The 19,139-nt window shown below is 36.9% G+C and overlaps 1 protein-coding gene across 5 annotated transcripts in view; it reads left to right on the top strand.

The window, feature by feature from the left end:
- KIF13A (kinesin family member 13A) overlaps nt 1–18,721 on the top strand; it is a 248,055-nt gene extending 229,334 nt beyond the window's left edge. For 2 of the 5 annotated variants that reach the window (XM_036753188.1, XM_036753180.1), the window contains 5 exons: nt 137–242; nt 2,267–2,418; nt 2,949–3,053; nt 11,419–12,511; nt 17,070–18,721. In XM_036753188.1, coding sequence (XP_036609083.1) covers nt 137–242; nt 2,267–2,418; nt 2,949–3,053; nt 11,419–12,511; nt 17,070–17,359 — 1,746 coding nt within the window. In that variant the 3' untranslated portion in view covers nt 17,360–18,721. Of the gene's footprint in view, nt 1–136; nt 243–2,266; nt 2,419–2,948; nt 3,054–3,353; nt 3,396–11,418; nt 12,512–17,069 lie in introns of all 5 variants that reach the window. The other 3 variants (XM_036753212.1, XM_036753205.1, XM_036753196.1) reach the window with 2 other exon arrangements.
- The last annotated feature ends 418 nt before the right edge of the window (nt 18,722–19,139 follow it).

Here is a 19,139-nt window from a genome sequence, read left to right as displayed (position 1 = left end):
AGATGAAGCTAAGTAAGTTTATATGATAAAGACACCTCTTTTTACTTTGTTACAACACCATAATATCAGTTTGAACTATTAAATCTTTAATCTCTTCTCCTTTTTTTGATCTGGATGACTCCTGCTTTCTTCATAGGGTTGGTCAGAAAGCCATTTAGATATGTCGGATTGTAGTTCCAGTTACCAAGATGTATCGTGTTATGGTACTTTACCCAGGGATTCTCCTCGAAGGATTAAAGAAGGTACTGGTGAGATTACTTGAGATATTTATTTCTGCTTTTGAAAAGCATGAAGAGAATTATTTTCCAAGTTATGCATAATTATTATGGGCTAAAGTGTGTGAAATGAAGAATTTTTAAAACTTTATGCTGAAGAGGTCTAGTGTGGCATCCGAATAATAAAAATTAAATTTGTAAAGCACTTAACTTTTTATCACTAATAAGGTAATGGTTTATAAATCACAAAAGGTAACTCATATCAACATTTTTATAACTACTCATACCTTCAAAGGATGAAAATGTACCACTACAGAGTATATTCAAGTGCTCTGAAGGGAACTTCCAAAAAACCCTTCCAAAAGGATCATTGGATTAAGTATAAAGAAAAAGACACAAACATGTTGAATACCATTTCTTTTCAAGAATTACTGTGGTACTCTGAACAGCATAAAGATATCATAAATTTCACTCAAAAAAGTCATAACATACAATGTTGCAAAAAGACTGCTTTGAAGTAAGCTTGCATCTGAGGTAGCCAACTGGAGCAGTAGATAGAGAGCAGGGCCTGGAGTCAGGAAGACCTGAGTTCAAATTCTAAGACACTTTCTAGCTGTGTGACCTTGGACAAGTCATTTAAGCTGCCTAAGCCTCAGTTTCAGTATCTGTAAAATGAAGATAACAACACCTACCTTGCAAGGTTGTTGTGAGAATCAAATGAAATAACATGTAAAAAGCTTTGCAGACCTTAGAGAGCTATAACATTCGCTCTTTAAATTAGCTCTAATACTGCAGAATTGGAAAGGAGAAGCACCAAATGAAAGAAAGGCATGGTAAAGAGAACGAGAAATAAGAATGTAAAGCTAGAAGTAAAAGCTGTTCTTCCATATTTGTTTCCAGTGGAGGGATTAGAGGGAGTGAATTAACTCAACGTTTATTCATTTGATCATTCAACAAGTATTTATTGACTACTTTCTTTGCGTATAACACTCTACTAGGCAAAAATAGGGAGACCAAAAATGAAAAAAAAAAACAGGTAAAACACAGTCCCTAATCTCTTGGTGCTTCCAGTCTAATAAGAGACAGTGGGCATGCACAGGAACGATTAAATAAAAGTACAAAGCAATATATGAATTGCCAAGATGAGTAATACAAATAATCAAGCATTGTGAGGAGACAGAGGACAGAGAGATCAGTATGGGCCAAAGTAATTAGAGAAAAAGGTAAGACTTGAATCATACCCTGAAGGATGGGTTATGGAAGTATTGGTTTCTGATTATCTTCCACATCAAGCAATCCTTTAGGACCAGAATGTGATTACATAGATTATCTGTATGCTTAGCTAAATATGTCTTTATTCCCATCCAATTATTAGCAAATTCATTTCTTGGTTAACCAGAAGTCTTTCTTATATATGACATATTCACTCTAGTTTCTTATGGTCTATTGATGAAATAGTGCCATGATATAGGGAAAAAATATATCTCAGTATTCTGAACTTTTTACAGAAGTCTGCTTGAAAGTAATTAATTACTTATCTAGGTCCAGCATCTCTGCTTAGAGAAAGACAAATCCAAATGGTAGGGTTTCCTTTAGGTAGTTGAAGATCTCTCAGACCCAAACCTTCTCTGCTTACCATTTGTATTAACCCCCAAAAAAAGTTCTACAATGAAATTTAACAGTTACAAAGTTCAATTTGGGAGTTTTCACCAATCATCCCTATAGAAATGTTAATGTTAGGTGGTATACCCTCAAAGCTTTCCTAGAAAACCAAGGTAAGATCCAGCATGTAAAACAAGGGTCACCTCTCCAAACTCAAAAAAAGAAGGAACGCTTCCTTGGGTTAATCACTCCCCTCTGGAGAGTCCTGTTCCAAAGTGGACAAAGATGAGTAAAGGGATATTTAATTGAACTACCAAAGAGTATCCTTGCCCATAACCTGGTCACTACCCAATCATTTCTGAGGAGGATCAATGTTTCTAAAAGAGAAGGGGGAAATGGGTGTGTTTAGTATGCCTCTGTATTACCTCATATATTCTGCTTTTCCCTAGGTTGTGCTTCAGAGAATTCTCATGCCTTAACAGTCAGTCCCTTTAAAGCATTCTCTCCTCAGCCACCAAAGTTTTTCAAACCTCTCATGCCCGTAAAAGAAGAACATAAGAAAAAGACACCCCTGGAAACCAGACCTCTTCTCAGCCAGGAGGTAAATGTTTCACTTTTTCTTCATTGACCCAAACAAAACAAAGCTTTGCTATTTAAAGAGTCGGTGGTAATGTGTACTAATCAACAAGCAGTACTTTATGTGTGTACCCGAATGGAATAGTGCCCCCTCCCATAGCATTCTGTCACACATGTGAGGTCTCGGTGGCAGTTTTTGATTGTTTCGTTTGGGGGTTTTTTGGAGGGGGAGGGTGACTGGGGTTGGTTGCCTTTCTCATTAGTTACATTATAAAATATCATTTCAAATGAGAGAGACATGTCCTTTGGATGTTGTTTGAATCAGAAAGCATTTTTTAAGACGTTGGTATTGCACCTAATTGATGCTAAAAATTCCATTTGAAGGTCTTGTGAAACTCCATCCATGTCTCAACTCAGACCATGCTAATCAGCTGCTGCACGACTCATTTTTAATGAAAACCTCAGCATTGCTTTTCTAACTTGCATGACTTAATATGTATTCAACCCATTGGTGTCTTCTGTGTGTGATGTGTTTGTGTGTCTTAACCTTTGCAGAGCATGCCTTCACCTCAGGTACATAACGCTGGCTATGTTGTACCCTCAGGAAGTAATGGCAACAGCCTGCCAGTAGAAAACAATAGAATACGTGAGGAGAAGATTGTAAGTTCTGGATCAGTTTCTGTCATAATGCCTGGTGGTGGGTTTAAGGCCCTTTCACGGGCAATTATGCAAGTGCAATAGAAAAAATGATTTGCATTGAGTGTTTCTTTTTTTATTTTGAATATTGAGAATATTCTTTTGCATGAATATGAATATGAGCTATCATTTTCTTTTTGTTGTTGTTCTGAGTGTTAGGCAGAGAGAAAAAGCCATTTTAAATGATTCTGGACTTTAATTCATAAAACAGCATGAATTAACTGATGTTGAAATCTTTCTAATGTGTCTGTATATATTGCTCAGATTCTGAAGTTAATCTTCATAGAGGAGTTGAGCTCACTTGGAGTAAGTAACTCTGCATTGAGCTGGGAGTATGTGTGGAAGCTTTCTGTTTTGCCTGACGCTCTTGCTGGAATTGTTTTGCAGTTCATAGCTGTGCTGTAATCCATTCCTGTCATCATTCCATTATCTTCATCTCCGTAATGCAGGTGACCTTTTTCAAGTGTCCTGTCAGAATACATTTTGTACCCCTGTTGCCAGCTGTTTTCAGGGCAGGTTTTTCCTCACATAACCCTAGAAATTTCAAGCCCGGAAACTTGGTTTGCAAATTCCATACCTGGGGGATACTTTTAAATACCCCAGGTAGCCTAGAATTTTCCTGCCTGTACGCAACAAAGAAAAGTTGAGTTTTGCCTTATGGTAGGGACCTAGCCAGGGTGGCTTTCCAGGTTCTGAATAAAGTTTAACCAGCTCTAATGGGGCTTGGCGCTGCGGTGTTTACATTTGCATATTTTTATGTAGCCAGAAATAATGAAGAATTCATTTCTTCAACTCCACTACACCTATTAGTTCCTCAGCTTAATTGGGGTGAAATACTTTAACAATGCCAAACTGCTCATGCATGTTGCGTAAAAACTAACTGATCCTTCACACAGACGCGCATCCTCCTCCCCCTCCCCCACTCCAGAAAGATCTCCGGAGGTGATCTTTCCAGCCCCACATTCTGCTCCCGGGAAATCAAGACTCTTCTCCCTCCCCCAGCTGCCGCGTGACTTTCCTAGCGCAGAGGAGTGCCCAGAGCACTTGGCTTTAATTCTTTTCCCTTATCTCCCAAATCTGTTAGCTCTCTGCTATGTCCCTTAAAACTGATTCCTCTCTAGGGCAAGAGCATGAGCCAAGTGGCTGACAGACTAATTTTTTTTTCTCCCTTTCTCTGGTTCCAAGATGGATTTAATCAGTCTATTTATTTATGTAGTGACTATCACCATGGCACGCAGACACTAAATTTAAACCAATTTTAAAAATAAATATTGGCTGAAATGATAGTCATTAAGAGACCCTGCCATGTGCTTCTTTATAGGCATTTGTTTACAGGGTTTACCTGGCTGTTTATTTTTCTGTTTTCAAATTTTTATTTCTCTTCCTTGTTATTCTCTTTACTCCCTCTTTAATATGCTAAAATAAAGAAAACCATGGTAGGGCCTCCAGTTATCAAATGATAAGAAATCTAGTAGGATTAAAAGACCTAAGTGCAGAAAGTCAAAGGAGTATTTTTCTCTATGTACACTATTTAATAATCATAGGATCATAGATTCAGAGCTGGAAAGGACATTAGAAATTATATAGTCCAACCTTTCATGATATGAATGAATAAATTCATATTTTAGTAGCAATATTTTTATTACTGAAATCTGGGAGCGTCCTTTAAGTGAAAATATCATATTAGCTCATTTATTCAAAAAGCATTTTCAAGTGCATAGATTATGTACAAAGTGTTGTTAAGCACTTGAGATACAAAGTTTAAAATTATAGTTCTTCAAGGAGTTTACATTCTACTACTAATGTGTATTTACACATTATTATAAATAAGTATGAAGTGGTAAGAGATAAGAACAAATGATCTATGTACCCAGAAAATGATATAAGGAAATTTCAAGAGGAAGAGAATACTAGAAAGATCCATAAAGACTTTTCCAGAAGAGATGATCCTGAACCTTGGAGGAAGAGAAGCGTATTGAAAGGCAGAAATTTGGGGCGCAGGGAAGAGTACCTGGTAGGCAGTAAATTAGAGCACTGGACAGTGTTCTGTTCTCAGGAGGTTGTGTAATGTATAGTTTTTCAGGCTGACATTTCAGATTATATCTGTGCTCAAATTTTCACTAGGTTTTAAATGAAGACATAGTGCCAATAAAATAACAATATCTGCATAATGTTTGAGGTGATGTGGAAGGTTTGTCATCACTCTTCTTATCAAAGTTTCCTTTCTGTCCCTGATATTTTGCGGTGGATATGAACCTACATTTTCTTCTATTTCCTCTCTCTCCCCAAACCCCAATTGATGATTAGGTAGCTTAAAACTCTTACTAGAGATATAATACTTCATTACTTTAGACATGTATGGTATCACTGGTGTAGGTTTTCCCTTTGTTTATCTAAAAATGATCTAATTATCTAAAATTAAGCATTTTAGATGAACTCCTGCTAGAGACACTAAACAGCAAGCGTGTACTATTCCCCCTGTCTTTCAAAAAATTAATCCAGGGGCATAACTAGCTAGGGACTGTGGTCAATTCCATGAAGAGTACAAGGGGGAACATTAACAGGTTCTGAGACAAGGAACAAAAAAAACAAGCACATATAGCCAAGCATCAATGATCATCCTGTGGAAAGTAGGTGAGAGGCACAGAGAAAGAGAGAAAGGGGAGGTGTGGGGGGGGGGGATTGGGAGGGGGGAGAAGGAGGAGAGAGAGAGAGAGGGGAGGGGGGGAGAGGGAGAGAGAGAGAGAGAGAGTGTGTGTGTGTGTGTGTGTGTGTGTGTGTGTGTTTTGGCAATGCAAGAACATCACAATCCAGAGAGATGAACTGGCAAGCATGGTCAAGAATCACACCAGGACTATAAGGAACTTTGTATTCAGATTACTTTGAGATTATCCAAAGGTATTCTTTGATCCACTCAGCTGCAAGATCATGCTTCCCTTGTTTCAAGCCCCAGGATTTGTGACTAGCTTCCTCTTGATCTTCTGACTGAATTTCAGCTGTGGACAGCTCCTCATTACTGTCAATGCTTCCTATGTTGGCAAACCACTGAGTTCATAACATGGCAGCTGGCCAAGGAGCATAGAATGATTGTAGGATTAGTGAGGAATTATTTCAATTATTTTATTACTTTAAGTTAGTAGAGGGGAGGATTTGAGAGGAAAACTGAGTTAAATTTTGGACATATTGAGTTCAAGATGTCTATAAGACGTTTATTTCAAGATATCCAATAGACAGCTAAAGATATGAAACTAGAAGTCAGGAGAGAGATTAGGGCTGGATAAAGAGATCTGAGAATAGTTTGCATAAAGATGGTAATTGAATCCATGGAAGCTGATGAGATCACCAAAAAAAAAATTGTATAGAAAGGGAGAAGAGGGCCCAGGATAGATCATTAGAGGATACTCACATTTCATGGGAAGGGAAGAGAAGGGAATAAGTATTGATATAGTATCCCCCATGTGCCAAGCACTGTGCTAAGAGCTTTTTACAAATATAATTTCATTTGATTGATAATGGGCAAGACCTGGATGAAGGTCCAAAAAAGAGGGCTAATAGAAGTTTTAGAATAATAGTGAATACTTTTCTTAATCTTGAGGAGAGAGCACCTCTAGTAAGTAAGCATCCTTTATTCTCAGTGCTCACCCATAAGTTTGGTTTCTTTGAGTTTCAAGGAGTAACTTTGTAGTTGATTAAAGCAGCAATTCTGAGCCCTAGGGATTGTCACCTGTATAACTTAAACTGGAAGGAAAAGCAACCTAAATTAAGACCACTTAAATTCTCAATGCCTTAGGCAGCTCTCCAATACCTAACAGTTACTTCTTTATATTAATAGAGGTTGTTCTGAAAGATCAGTGAAACTACAGGTCTTGATTAAACAAACAAAAAATACTGCAACCAGATGGAAAGATTGAAATTGAATATTGTTTGTTGAACATGAAAATTTTTTTCAAAATCTATAAAATGTGTGGCAGAATTATCTGATATCTCTTCCTTTCTTATCTTCCCTCCTCCCACAACATACAAAATCTCTCTCTCTCTCTCTCTCTCTCTCTCTCTCTCTCTCTCTCACACACACACACACACACACACACACACACACACACACACCCCTACAACTATTATTGTTTGATGGTAATAATTCAAAAATCAGAGACAGTCCTAGGGATAGATGGAAATAAAATCCTGCTTGTATATTACTGGGTCTTGTCCACAGCAATTGCTACCAATAGTTGTTAAATAGAATGTAGATATTAGTTGATTGTTTTAAATCTTTGTAATATTTTACAGTCAAATGAATAGTAAGCATAAAGTGAGAAAGAAAACTGTTCTTGTAGGTAAGCATCTTATGAGATATAAGAGAAAGCAGTGCTATGAGTTACCAGATAGAATTTATGTTCACTTCTGAACAGCCACATTCCTGTCTAAAAAGAATGTTGTATGTGTTAAATCCTTGTTCATTAGTTTATAAATGCAAGCTTCATGTAGTCTTGGGGACTAGACTCTGGAAAGTATGTTGCATTTTCAGTCTCTAAATAATTACACTCACAATTTGATTGATTAGTTCTACTGAATAACAAATGAGAGGAAAATTATATTGATATCTTAATCTGTCTAAGCCACAGTTTTGGGGAAGTCTTCGAAAATTTTACTTCCTCCCCCTAGTCTCCCACCAAAAGTATGAGTACAATTTACCTCTTAAAAGAGTAACTTATTTCAGTCAAAGTTGTAGCAGTAACACAAAAAGTCAAAGAATTTTTTTTTTAAATTTAGAAATGGGAAAAAGAAGTCCTTGAAATATTGCATATATTGCATATACATATATATGCAATAAATCAATATATAAACTAAACACATTATTAATACATATACAACTACAAGTTTAATAGTGTTTATACATATATGCAGAGCACTTTGCATACCCACCTCAGTAGCTAGTTATCCACCAAAAAAGGATCCAGTCAGCCTGAGAGAAGACTTTTTGTCCATGGGGAGGACACTTGGGTGCAAGAGAATCCCTCCTCATGCCCACGACTATTTGAGTTGCTTTTATTTTCTTATACTTTCAACATATATAGTAGACTAATGAGCAAAGGCTGTGTTGAAGTGAACGTGGTCTTGTTAAAGTTGCTAGACCTAGAATCAGGAAGCTCTGACAGAATATGAGCTAAGATAATTATCAGCTGCATATCCCTAGGCAAATTGATTAACCTCTTTCTGCCTCAGTTTCGTTATCTATTAAAAGGTAATAATAAGGGAACCAACCATCCAGGGTTACTGTAAGGATGAAAAAGGATGATATTTATAAAGCACTTAACAAACACTTAAGCATCATACAAGTGCTAGTTATATTATCATCACTATTATTGTTGCTTTAATGGCTGGATAGCAATTGATTATATCATTAAAATGAATGTACTTTGCAGTATCATCTTCAATAACTCTCCGGTCTATTCTTGGCATAATTGGCTGAATTCCTTGGGTTTTTTTTTTTCTTTCCACACACTAAACACAACTAAACATTAGAAAAAGAAGTTTTTCTATTGCCTTTGTATTAGGCAGCATTTGAAAGACAAAGAGAATTCTTAATCAAATGTAGGCATTTTCCTCTTTGTTTGTTTTCCTACCTGGGTGTATCACACTAGGGACTTTGAGACCTCATCTTAACATAGTCATCTTGAATAAACACAGTGAATCAGTAAGTATTTCAGTCAATGAATAAACATTTATCTAGCACCTATCTGGTACCTAGCCCAGCCTAGCACTGTGCTAAGCACATTTACAAAGGGTTTAGTATATATTAGGTCTTATGCTAAGTTCAGTACTGGGGATACTAAGGCAAAAATAGAATAAGAACTTACTTTCCAGTGGGAGAGAAAACATGTAAATAAATAAATATGTACAAGACAGGTTAGATGGAAGCGAGTCTTAGAAGGGAAGGCTCAAGCTTCTGGGAGGAACCAGGAAAGGACTCCTAGAGAAGGTGGTGCTTAAGCTGAGTGTTGAATGAAGCCCGCGTCCTAAGAGGTGCATGTGAGGAGGAAGAGCATTCTAGGTATCTGGGGCAAAGACATGAAGAGAGGAGATGGCATGTTGGGTAGGCTAGTATTGCTAGATCATAGAGTTTCTGGAGGGGAGTGTAATATAAGAGGACTAGAAAGATAGAAATGGATCAGGTTGTGATGAGCTTTTGAATGGCAAAGAAAAAACTTTATAATTGATTCTGGAGGTAATTTTCTGTCATTAAAAATCTTTCTATTATACCTATTTGTATCTATTGGTAGCCATCTCTAGGGCAGGGATGGGGGAAGGGAAGAAAAAAAAGAAAAAAAATTTACATGATAACTTTATTATATATTTAAAAGGATAGCAAGTTGTACATAGTAGATTTGCACTTTCATGGACAATATCTTTTTTTATTATATTGGGTTATGAAAATACTTATTTTATTCCAGAAATTAAAAATAAAACATTTGTATCTATTAAAAAATAGTATTAGAGGGGCAGCTAGGTGGCACAATGAGTAGAGCACCGGCCCAGGAGTCAGGAGGACCTGAATTCAAATGCAGCCTCAGACACTTGACACACTTACTAGCTATGTGACCTTGGGCAAGTCACTTAACCCCAATTGCCCTGCCTTCCCCCCTGCAAAAAAAAAAAAGTATTAGGAAGTGCCCTTCACAAAACTGGCTTTTGTATTGTTGCCTAGGCAATTGTCTGTGTTGCCTAAGAGGCACATTGGATAGAGTATTGGGCCTGGAGACAGAAAGGCTTGAGCTCAGATCCAGCTTCTGAGACTTACTAGCTGTGTGACCCTGAGCAAGTCACTTGACCTCTGTATACCTAAATTCCCTAATATATAAAATGGAGATAATAACAGCACCTACTTCTCATAGTTCTTATGAAGATCAAATGAGATATTTGCAAAGCACTTTGCAAACATTAACTCTATGAATGCTTATTATTCTTATTTTTATCATTATTAATTGCCTATCCCAAGAATTAGTTCTACTTACTTGAATAAAAATATAAGAAATTTTGTCATTGGTTTTTCATCAGTATTTCTGAAGTTGTTAGGAATGCTCAGGTACCAAGACCATTTGTTTATTTTTATTTAACTCTAAAAGTACTTTTAGTAGGTAACATTTGTCTTTGATGCATTCTAACAAGTGGTTTTCCCCAAGTCTTAGGCAGTACTGCTCTTCACATCCTAACGAGGACTTTTATTTTTATTTTTTTCCTTATAATTTTATTGAAATATGTTAATTCATATTTTGATTTGCTATCAATGAACATTAGTTTGGTCACTGACTTTGAGAATATTGTAAGTCTTTAATGGATACATTTAGAGCTTTAATTGTTGCATTTTAACTGTTGGCAGCAATATACAACTAGTTTTAGTCCAGTCTAACTGGTATAATATGTTTTAAGATTTTTTTTCTAATTGGTCCAAATATTATTTTCTAAATATTTTTTATTAAAGGTAACAGCCAAAAGAATCAATACTTTATTTATATAGGACTTATATGGTAGAAGAAGCAATGGTGGATGGAGGATTAGTTTTGGAGAGTGAAGATTAGAGAGTTAACATGATACCAATTTTTTGGTCAGTTTAAAAGCTAAAGAAAATATAATATTTCTTATTAAATTTCTGGTGTGTCCTCCTACCTGACAGACCTCTCCATCCTAACCCTGCTGGAAAAGCCTAGATGAATATAGTCATAAGATTTATTATTTACATTCATTTTTACAGCTGTAAAACTTTCAGTGTTTTTGGCTTTGGAAATGTTTAGAATAATATTGCATCCAAGTGTTCCAAATGCTGTACTGGGCTTCATCTCCCTTTTGCTGCCCCAATCTTTGTTTTATTATCCTGCCCTTCCACAAAGCAGCTCTAAGTGCTTTTCACACATTTCTTTTCACTTTTTAGTACTGTAAGAACAAAAAGGATATAGCCCTCCTTGACCATCCTCCATCTCTCTGCCTATTTGATTTAGAAAGGAAAAGTGCTACAAATCAGATTGTTAATAATAGATACATAATTGAAACCCACTTTATGTTCAATTCCATTCAGACTGCTAAACCAGCTGAATAAAAGATACAGCAGTAGTATTTGAAGAGTAGAGGAGAAATATAGGTAGGCAGTTTCTATTAAAGGTTATATGACAATGCCCCCAAGTGTCATCATAATGGACACCAAATAATACATATGAGGTGTTACTTTTTTTAAATTAAAAATATAAATGAATCCATATAAGAGTGAAATATTTTAATTTGTCTCAATTAGAGTATTATAAGGAAATAACTACTAAATTTTGCCTTTTCCCCATAGGACTCTGAAGAAGAAGAACATGAACTGGAGACTATTAGCAAAAAGCGAGTAAGCTCACAGCCTTATGTACCAGTGGAGTTTGCAGACTTCAGTGTTTACAATGCTAGCTTGGAGAATAGGGAGTGGTTTTCTTCTAAAGTTGATTTCTTGAACTCTCGGGTCTTGGAAAAAGAGGTATCACGTAGCCCCACCACTAGCAGTATTACTAGTGGTTATTTTTCCCACAGTGCCTCTAATGCCACTCTGTCTGACATGACCGTACCTTCTAGTGATAGCACAGATCAACTAGCCAATCAGATGAAGGATTTGGACACCAGTGAGCATTCAGGACCTTCACTTGTTCATGATTTCAGACCTTCCTCCAACAAGGAGTTGGCAGAGCCAGAGGGAGACTTGGCAAAGGATAAAATAAGCACAGTAACACTCAAAGAAAACAGTGCCTTAGTCAAAGGGAGTCCATTATCCCAAAATACCATTAAGAAAAGTTCCAAAGAGCTCTGTAGGACTGGCCCAGGTTCAGGAATAGATCCCTGCTCCAACAAAAACAATCGAATGCCTGTGGGATTCTCTGCTAGGGAAGTGACCATAGAGCACATGTCAGATATTGTTGAAGACCATTCTTTCACAGAGTTCATGGGTGTCTCAGATGGGAAAGATTTTGATGGTATATCAGAGCCCCTACTTTCACCTGTCGGAGATCTTTCAAGTATGAAAAAGAATCTACCAAATAAAACTGATACCAAGAGTAATGCCGATTGGTTACAAAATCTTGGCCGACCAGAGTCTGAGTCAGAGAGTGATCAACTGTTAAACTCCACAGTCAGTCCTTTGTGTTCAGAGTTAACAAAAGAGGATGCTCATTGTCAAGCAGACACTTGTGCCTCCCACCATGAAGACTTGCTGAGGAAGAATCATTTAGATGTTTCTGATGGGGAAGATGGTCTTTCTACAGAGCAGGTCTACACCCTGCCTAGCTGGATGACTGTGGGAGAGCAAGTCTGCTTTGGTAACAAGACTGGAATCGTGAGATACATTGGACCAGTGGAATTTTTAGCTGGCACATGGGTTGGCGTTGAATTAAATGTTCAAATGGGTAAGAAATACTCAATGACATATGGGTTTCAATTGTTATTTTCTGCTCTGAGGTATTCAAAAAGTAATATCATTAATGTATGATACAGATTTTAGCTTTCTTATTGGTGGAAGTAACATGCCTATAACCTTTGCACATGGGAAATTAAATTGGGAAATTTTGTTTAGTATTTTAATTATTTTTAATTTCATGAAGGGGTAGAATTTACTATCATTCCTAATGAAAACAGCCAATTATTTATTTTATTTAAAATAAAAGACCTCTGAGTGTCATGCTCCACTTGCAAAAAAAAAATAGAATTTCAGTTCTTTCTATTTCACTTGCTGCTGCTTTCATCTGCAATCCCATTAACAAGGAGCTCAGGTCTGCTGAAGCAGAGAAAGCCTGTCTAGGGATTTGGGGAGGGGGTTTAAGAAAAGCAAACATCTCATTTAAAGGTAAAGGTAATTCCTTTTCTGTTACTAAAATATTATCATTTCATTTTGGGGAAGAAGTTATTTTTCCTAAACAGAAATAGCTGGAACTTGAAGTTGTGAGTTGAGGAAAGGAGTACATTAAGGTTATTTGCAATCTTTTACCTGAACTAGGCAAATATCTGAATTTACCTGAACTAGGAAAGAAAAGTGTGGAATAGAAAACCATAGAACTAAGGCTAATTGTGGGCAGAATTGTGAACCAATAAAAATTAATCTTTGAGAGCCAGCATTGCATAGTGGAAAGATCAATTTTCTTTGAGTTAGGACATCTGGGTTCAGGTCCTGTTCAGATTTTAAATGTCTCACCTTGAATAAGTCACTTAGCTTTCATGAGCCTCAGTTTTTCATCTGTAAAATGAAAATAATACTTGTATTACCTACTTTATGGAGCTGTTGAGGAAAAGTCTTCCATAAATTGAAGTGCTAAATAGTTGTGAACTATTACTATTATCTTTTTTGTTGCTTCTTTCATCTTGATGCCCAAATCCATAGTCCAAGTGCCTGCTACCTTCACATTGCTTTCTGGCTACTGTCCTAGGGAATTAAAAAAAAAAACAACATTTATCTAGGCAGTTTCCTGGGCTCTTTGCTCCAAAATTTTTCCAAATTTGTCTCCTCCTTTAAAAGATATACATCTTGTTTTCCATTCTCTTGCTAAGTGATTGGTTAATCAATGTGATAGGATAATTCTACTCAGTAAATATCTATTGAATATGTACGGGGTACAAGCAGTATTGTACTGTAGGTTCTTTATAAAAATAAACAAGGCACAGTCCCTGCTTTTAAGGAATTTATAATTTAATAGAAAAGCTAATACAAGTACACAAATAACTATAATACAAATTAGAAATTGATCAGTGCCTTAATGGTGTTACTAGGAGTCAAGAGAAAGAGATCATGTTAAACTCAAGGAATCCAGAAATATTTTGTGGAAGAAGTGGCATTTATGTGTGGTCTTGAAAGATGGGTAGAGTTCCAACAAACAGAGATATAGGGACAGGGCATTCTGGAAAAAAGAAATAGCAGATGAAAAAGGGCATAGGAAAGTATAGGATGTGTTCACAGAAGACCAGTTTGGATGGAATATAGAGTAGAAAGGGAGTAATAAGAGATGAAACGGGCATGTCAAGTCGGGGCCATATTATTACATAGGGCTTTGAATGCCATGCTATGGAATTTGGATTTTCTTCTCTAGAGGGAACCACTGATGGCTTTTTACCAGGAGAGCAATGTGATTCAAGGTTAATTCATGCTAAGATATTAATGGCTGATGATTATTTGATGTGCTACTTTTTCCCCTAATATAAAATCAGCATTTTAAAGGGCTTATTCAGTGTCTTTACCAAAAAAGCAATTAATGGGAATTTCTGGTTTCTTCTTTCTTGTTTACACATACAAGACTGTAAGCCCTTGAGAATAGGGATTATGTCTTAATTCTTTCTTATTTCCTGAGCATGCTAGGCAGCCAATACGTGTTTGTTGAATAAATGAGGCCAGTTCTAGGTATAGGATTCCAAAATAATGAGGCCTTATAATGAGACAAGGAAGAATAGATTTCTTTCCTTTCTACATGAAACTAGAAGTGGAATCACTCTTACTACCTTTCTTATAAACTTAAAATTCATACAAGCAAAAAATCACAGTGTTCAAAAGGATCTTAGAGTTTATTTAGTCTACAGTCCTACCTGAAGCAAAACATCTGTATAATACAGTGGAAAGAATTCTGTATTTGTTGTCAGAGGATCTGAGTTAAATTCTGGCTCTGCCATTTGCTATCTGTGTAACCTTGAGCAAATAATTTAATCTGTCTGGGCCTCAATTGCTTTTCCGTAAAATGAATAGTTTAGATGATGTCTAAGTTTCTTTCCAGTTCTAAAGATCTATGATCCTACCATCTTGGTTTAGATATGTTCAGTGTCCCCCAAAAGGGATCATCTGGTCTCTGTTTAAATAGCTCTAGAGAAAGAGAAACTCATTTTCTCATGCTAGATATCAAATAGTTAGGGAGTACTTCATTTTTAGTTCCATTGGAAGCCATTGTTGTCCAACATGTTGGGAGCACAGAGAGAGTACAAAATTGATGATTTTTGTTGAAACAGTTGATCTCTTTGTATTTTCTATTTAACCACTTATTTAGTGGTTAATAGTTTGGCAAAAATCTGTCTTCCTATAATTTTGACCTATTGGTATTACTCCCTTCTAGGGCTAAGCAGAATCAGTTTAATGCCTCTTTAATTAAACAGATACTTATAAAGCACTACAAACATTTATTAAGAAATACAAAGACAAAAACTGAACAAGAAACCCTGATGTTGAAGAACATTCCAGGCAAGGGAGATAAGCCTATGAAAAGGCAGATACAGAGGAGATAGAATGTTATGTAGGGAATAATTAGCATGCCAGGCTGGCTGGAACTCATCTGTGTGTGTGTGTGTGTGTGTGTGTGTATGTGTAGATTAGTAATGTGAGAAAATATGGAAAGGTAGGCTGGTGCAAGGTCCTTATCAGCTGAGTTTGTGTTTTATCCTAGGGACAATAGGGAGCCACTGATGTTTCTTGATGAGGGTAATGATGTGGTCAACCATGTTCTTTAGGAAGATTGTTTTGTTAGCTGATTGGAGGAAGGATTGGGGACAATAGAGATACAACCATGAGTCCACTGAGGAGCCATCAGACATAGTAATCCACAGGTAACATGTAATAAGGGCCCGAACCAGGATAATGAAGAGAAGGGAACAAATGAAAGAAATGTTGTGGAGGTAGAATCAAGGCAAACTGGCAGTTCACTAAGTCTGAGAGGTGAGGGAGAAATAAGAATCAAAGATGACTCTGAATCTGGGTGACTAGAAGGATGATGTCATTAACAGAAATAAAGACGTTTGGAAGAGGAGTGGCTTAGGGGAAGATGGATGATCCAGCAAATGAAACTGAGGAGCAGTAAGATAGGTGCAGGGGAATGGAGACAAATAGAGAGCATGGTCATGAAAGCTAAGGACAGAAAGTATCCACTTCAAGGAGCTGGTCCATTCTGCTGGTTGCAGAAACATAAGGGCTGAGGGGGGAAAAAAACACCATTAGATGTAATAGCAAAAAGTTAAAACACACGCACACGCACACGCACACATACATACATATATATACTGATAGCCCTTCAGATATGTAAAAATTGCCATCCTTTCCCCCAAGTTTTCTCCAGGCTACATATCCCTGGCTCTTTCTATTGATCCTCATGTAACATGGTTTCTAGTTCTTTCACTGTTCTGATCCCTCCTGAGATACGGTCTAATGAATACAGAAGATAGTGAGACTGTCCTAAAATCACATTAATTCTTGTGGCTGCCATATCACTGGGGACTCATATTAAGTTTGCAGTCAACTAATCCCCTCAGGTCATTTGTTTCAAAGACTTCAGCCTTACTTTGCCCTCATCTTTCATTAATCCTTTTGACATATTCAAACACTGTACAGCCCTCCTAGCTGTCAACAATTCTCCATGACCATCACTTCATTACCATTTTCATTTTCTTTGAGATCAAAATCTCTTTGTTCTTTACCTTAGAACAGGCACAGGATTCTCATCATCTTGGTTCCATACTCAAATTCTTCCAACCCCAGTAAATATCCTAATTATGCCTTTAGTTTTAGCTTATCAGCATCTAACGGACACACAATGGGAAGCACAGGGAATTCGAAATTTTCAGTTACAACACTGAAATGATATTCTCACAGTCTGTATGTTTAGTGGTTAGGACAGAGGAATATTTTTTTTTCTTTCTAACCTTAATTTCCAAGATATGTTCATCTTCTTTATTTAGAGTGATGCTTCCACTATTCTTTTTTTTTTAACTCGTTCATGTTACACCTTGGTTTGCTTATCCCCCAATATGCTGTACATTCTTGGTTCCTTTCCTGTAATAGCTCCAAGGGTTTTAAGCCTTTCTAGGAGAGGAGAAGACTACTAGCATCAGTACTATGATTAACTATGAATTCTGAGTTTAAAGTGTGACCTCCTAGAGCAGGGAGGGTAGAGGTGGGAAGGAAGGAATGCAGACTAACAGCATCCTTCTTTTTGCTTATTAAAGGGAAGCATGATGGGACAGTGAAAGGAAAAGAGTACTTCCGGTGCAAACCACAGCATGGCATCTTTGTTCGCCCTGGGCGCCTTCTGAAAGCACCAGCTCCCACAAAGAAATGCAGCAATGCTTCTCGACCTCAGGCAGCCTCCAGTCTTGAGAAGAGGAAAAGCATCATGGGCCCAGTACCATCTCCCTCTTCTTCTAAAGCAGGAGAAGCAGCACTTTGTCACTCAGGCGATGCAGCAGCTTCTACTTTTTCCAGGAAGCAGGAGAACAGAAAGTCCTGGATTAACTAAGCAGCAGTATGTTTTGATATTTGCACTTATGACACAACTCTCCCCATTCCCCCCACCACTCTGTAGGAACCTTTATAAATTTAAAAAAAAACTTTATTCTTGTATATTTTTAATCAGTCCTTACTGGATGTGTGCTCTTTAGAACCACAGACTTAATTCTCTAATTTTTTTTATAAATAATATATATTATATATATATATATGAATATGTGTATCTATAGTTTGTCTGTCTGGAGGCAGGCATGGCTGCACACTAAAATAGATAAAGATGATTTGTAGATAACTGAAAGGTACTGGACTCTTTGTTACAAAGCAAGATAGGGGAAAATCTTATTTTAAACAAACAAATATTTTATTGCAGAACAAGGAGGATGCAAGTCCCTCTTCGTGGAAATGGTTACAGTATGCTGTTCTTTATAACCAAAGAACTTGTATTAGACATTTGCTGTCCTGTCGTATTTTTTCTGTAAATATACATTTAACTGCAAGTTTGGTGCCATGATTCTCTTGGTCACTGGGCACCATGCTGCCTTATCTGTCCTCTGTTAAATAAGCACACTGAAAATCTTTTTTTTTTTTGTCTTCCAAGTGGCCTGCCACTGTGCTGACCTGAAATTGTATTGCTTACGTTGACAATGACTGAGGCTGTGAGTTTTATATTCCATAGGCACTTGTTCCAGCTCAGCAGTTTGAATACAGAGAGCAGTATTACTGTAAGGGGAAAGCAAGGACACACCTCCTTGGCTTGGGGTTTTTTGTTTTATTTGAGGTGGGGTTTTGTTTGTGGGATTTTGTTGTTATTGTTTTTAAGTGACTCTGGGAAATGAGGAAGAGACAGGGTGAGCAAGCAGCAGAAGTTTGAAGCTGCACACGTTGCACTGGGGATGGCATGAGTTATCTGCTCAAATACAGATGATGCTGCCCTTCGTGACTGCATTTATAAATGTCTCCTACATTGGGAAACATGAAAAGACTCTGTGGATGTGTGTGTGCGCATGTGCATGTGCGTGTGCGCATATGTGTGTATTTTTAAAAACTGCTTTGTATATCTATGCTGTAGTTATTTGTAAAAATGTTCTGGATGGACAGCTAGAAATGTCTTGTTTCTAAAGAGAGAGAGAGATATGTACAGTCTGTGGTACCTTTTTTTCCCTTTAGTCTGTAGCATCAGTAAATGAGTGAGATACCTGGGACCTTACTGAAAAGCTGCTGTTCTTCGTATGATTTTGTGTATAGTGATCTGACAATAGTATTTCACTATTTGCTGTAAAGAATTGTAATTTATATTCTATTTCAGTCATACTGTATTTAATTCATACAGATTTTTTTGTGTTTTAGAATACAGACTATAATTCAAATTTTACAGAGATAATGGTTTGTTTTTAACAACACCAAAAGTACGGTGTGAGGACAGATTGTGGTTTAATGTGCTCGTTGATAAGCATTCTCCCTCATTACATTTCTTTTCTGTGTTATTCTTGCTACCTTTAATTGGTGCTCCAGTCCCTTTGAAGAAACTATTGGATTCCTTAAGGGAGAAAGGGCTTTACCACTAGTTATAGATGCCGATGGCAGTCAGATCAGGTATATGTATTCTACTGAAATGTGAAAACAAGCAACAGTTTACCTTTTCCATGCATGAAACAGAATGGATAATCATTATTTCTGCCAAAATTTTCATCTGAAGAACATTTTATCACAGAATTGCACTAGAAAGTGTTTTCAGCAGCTCATAATAATCCATCTTTCCAAAGTCGAGAATTGCACTTTCATTTTCCTAT

Source organism: Trichosurus vulpecula, chromosome 1 (genome assembly GCF_011100635.1).
Source record: "Trichosurus vulpecula isolate mTriVul1 chromosome 1, mTriVul1.pri, whole genome shotgun sequence".
Classification (NCBI taxonomy): Eukaryota; Metazoa; Chordata; class Mammalia; order Diprotodontia; family Phalangeridae; genus Trichosurus; species Trichosurus vulpecula.
The sequence above is the reverse complement of the archived record's forward strand: the minus strand, read 5'-3'. Positions and strand labels throughout refer to the sequence as shown.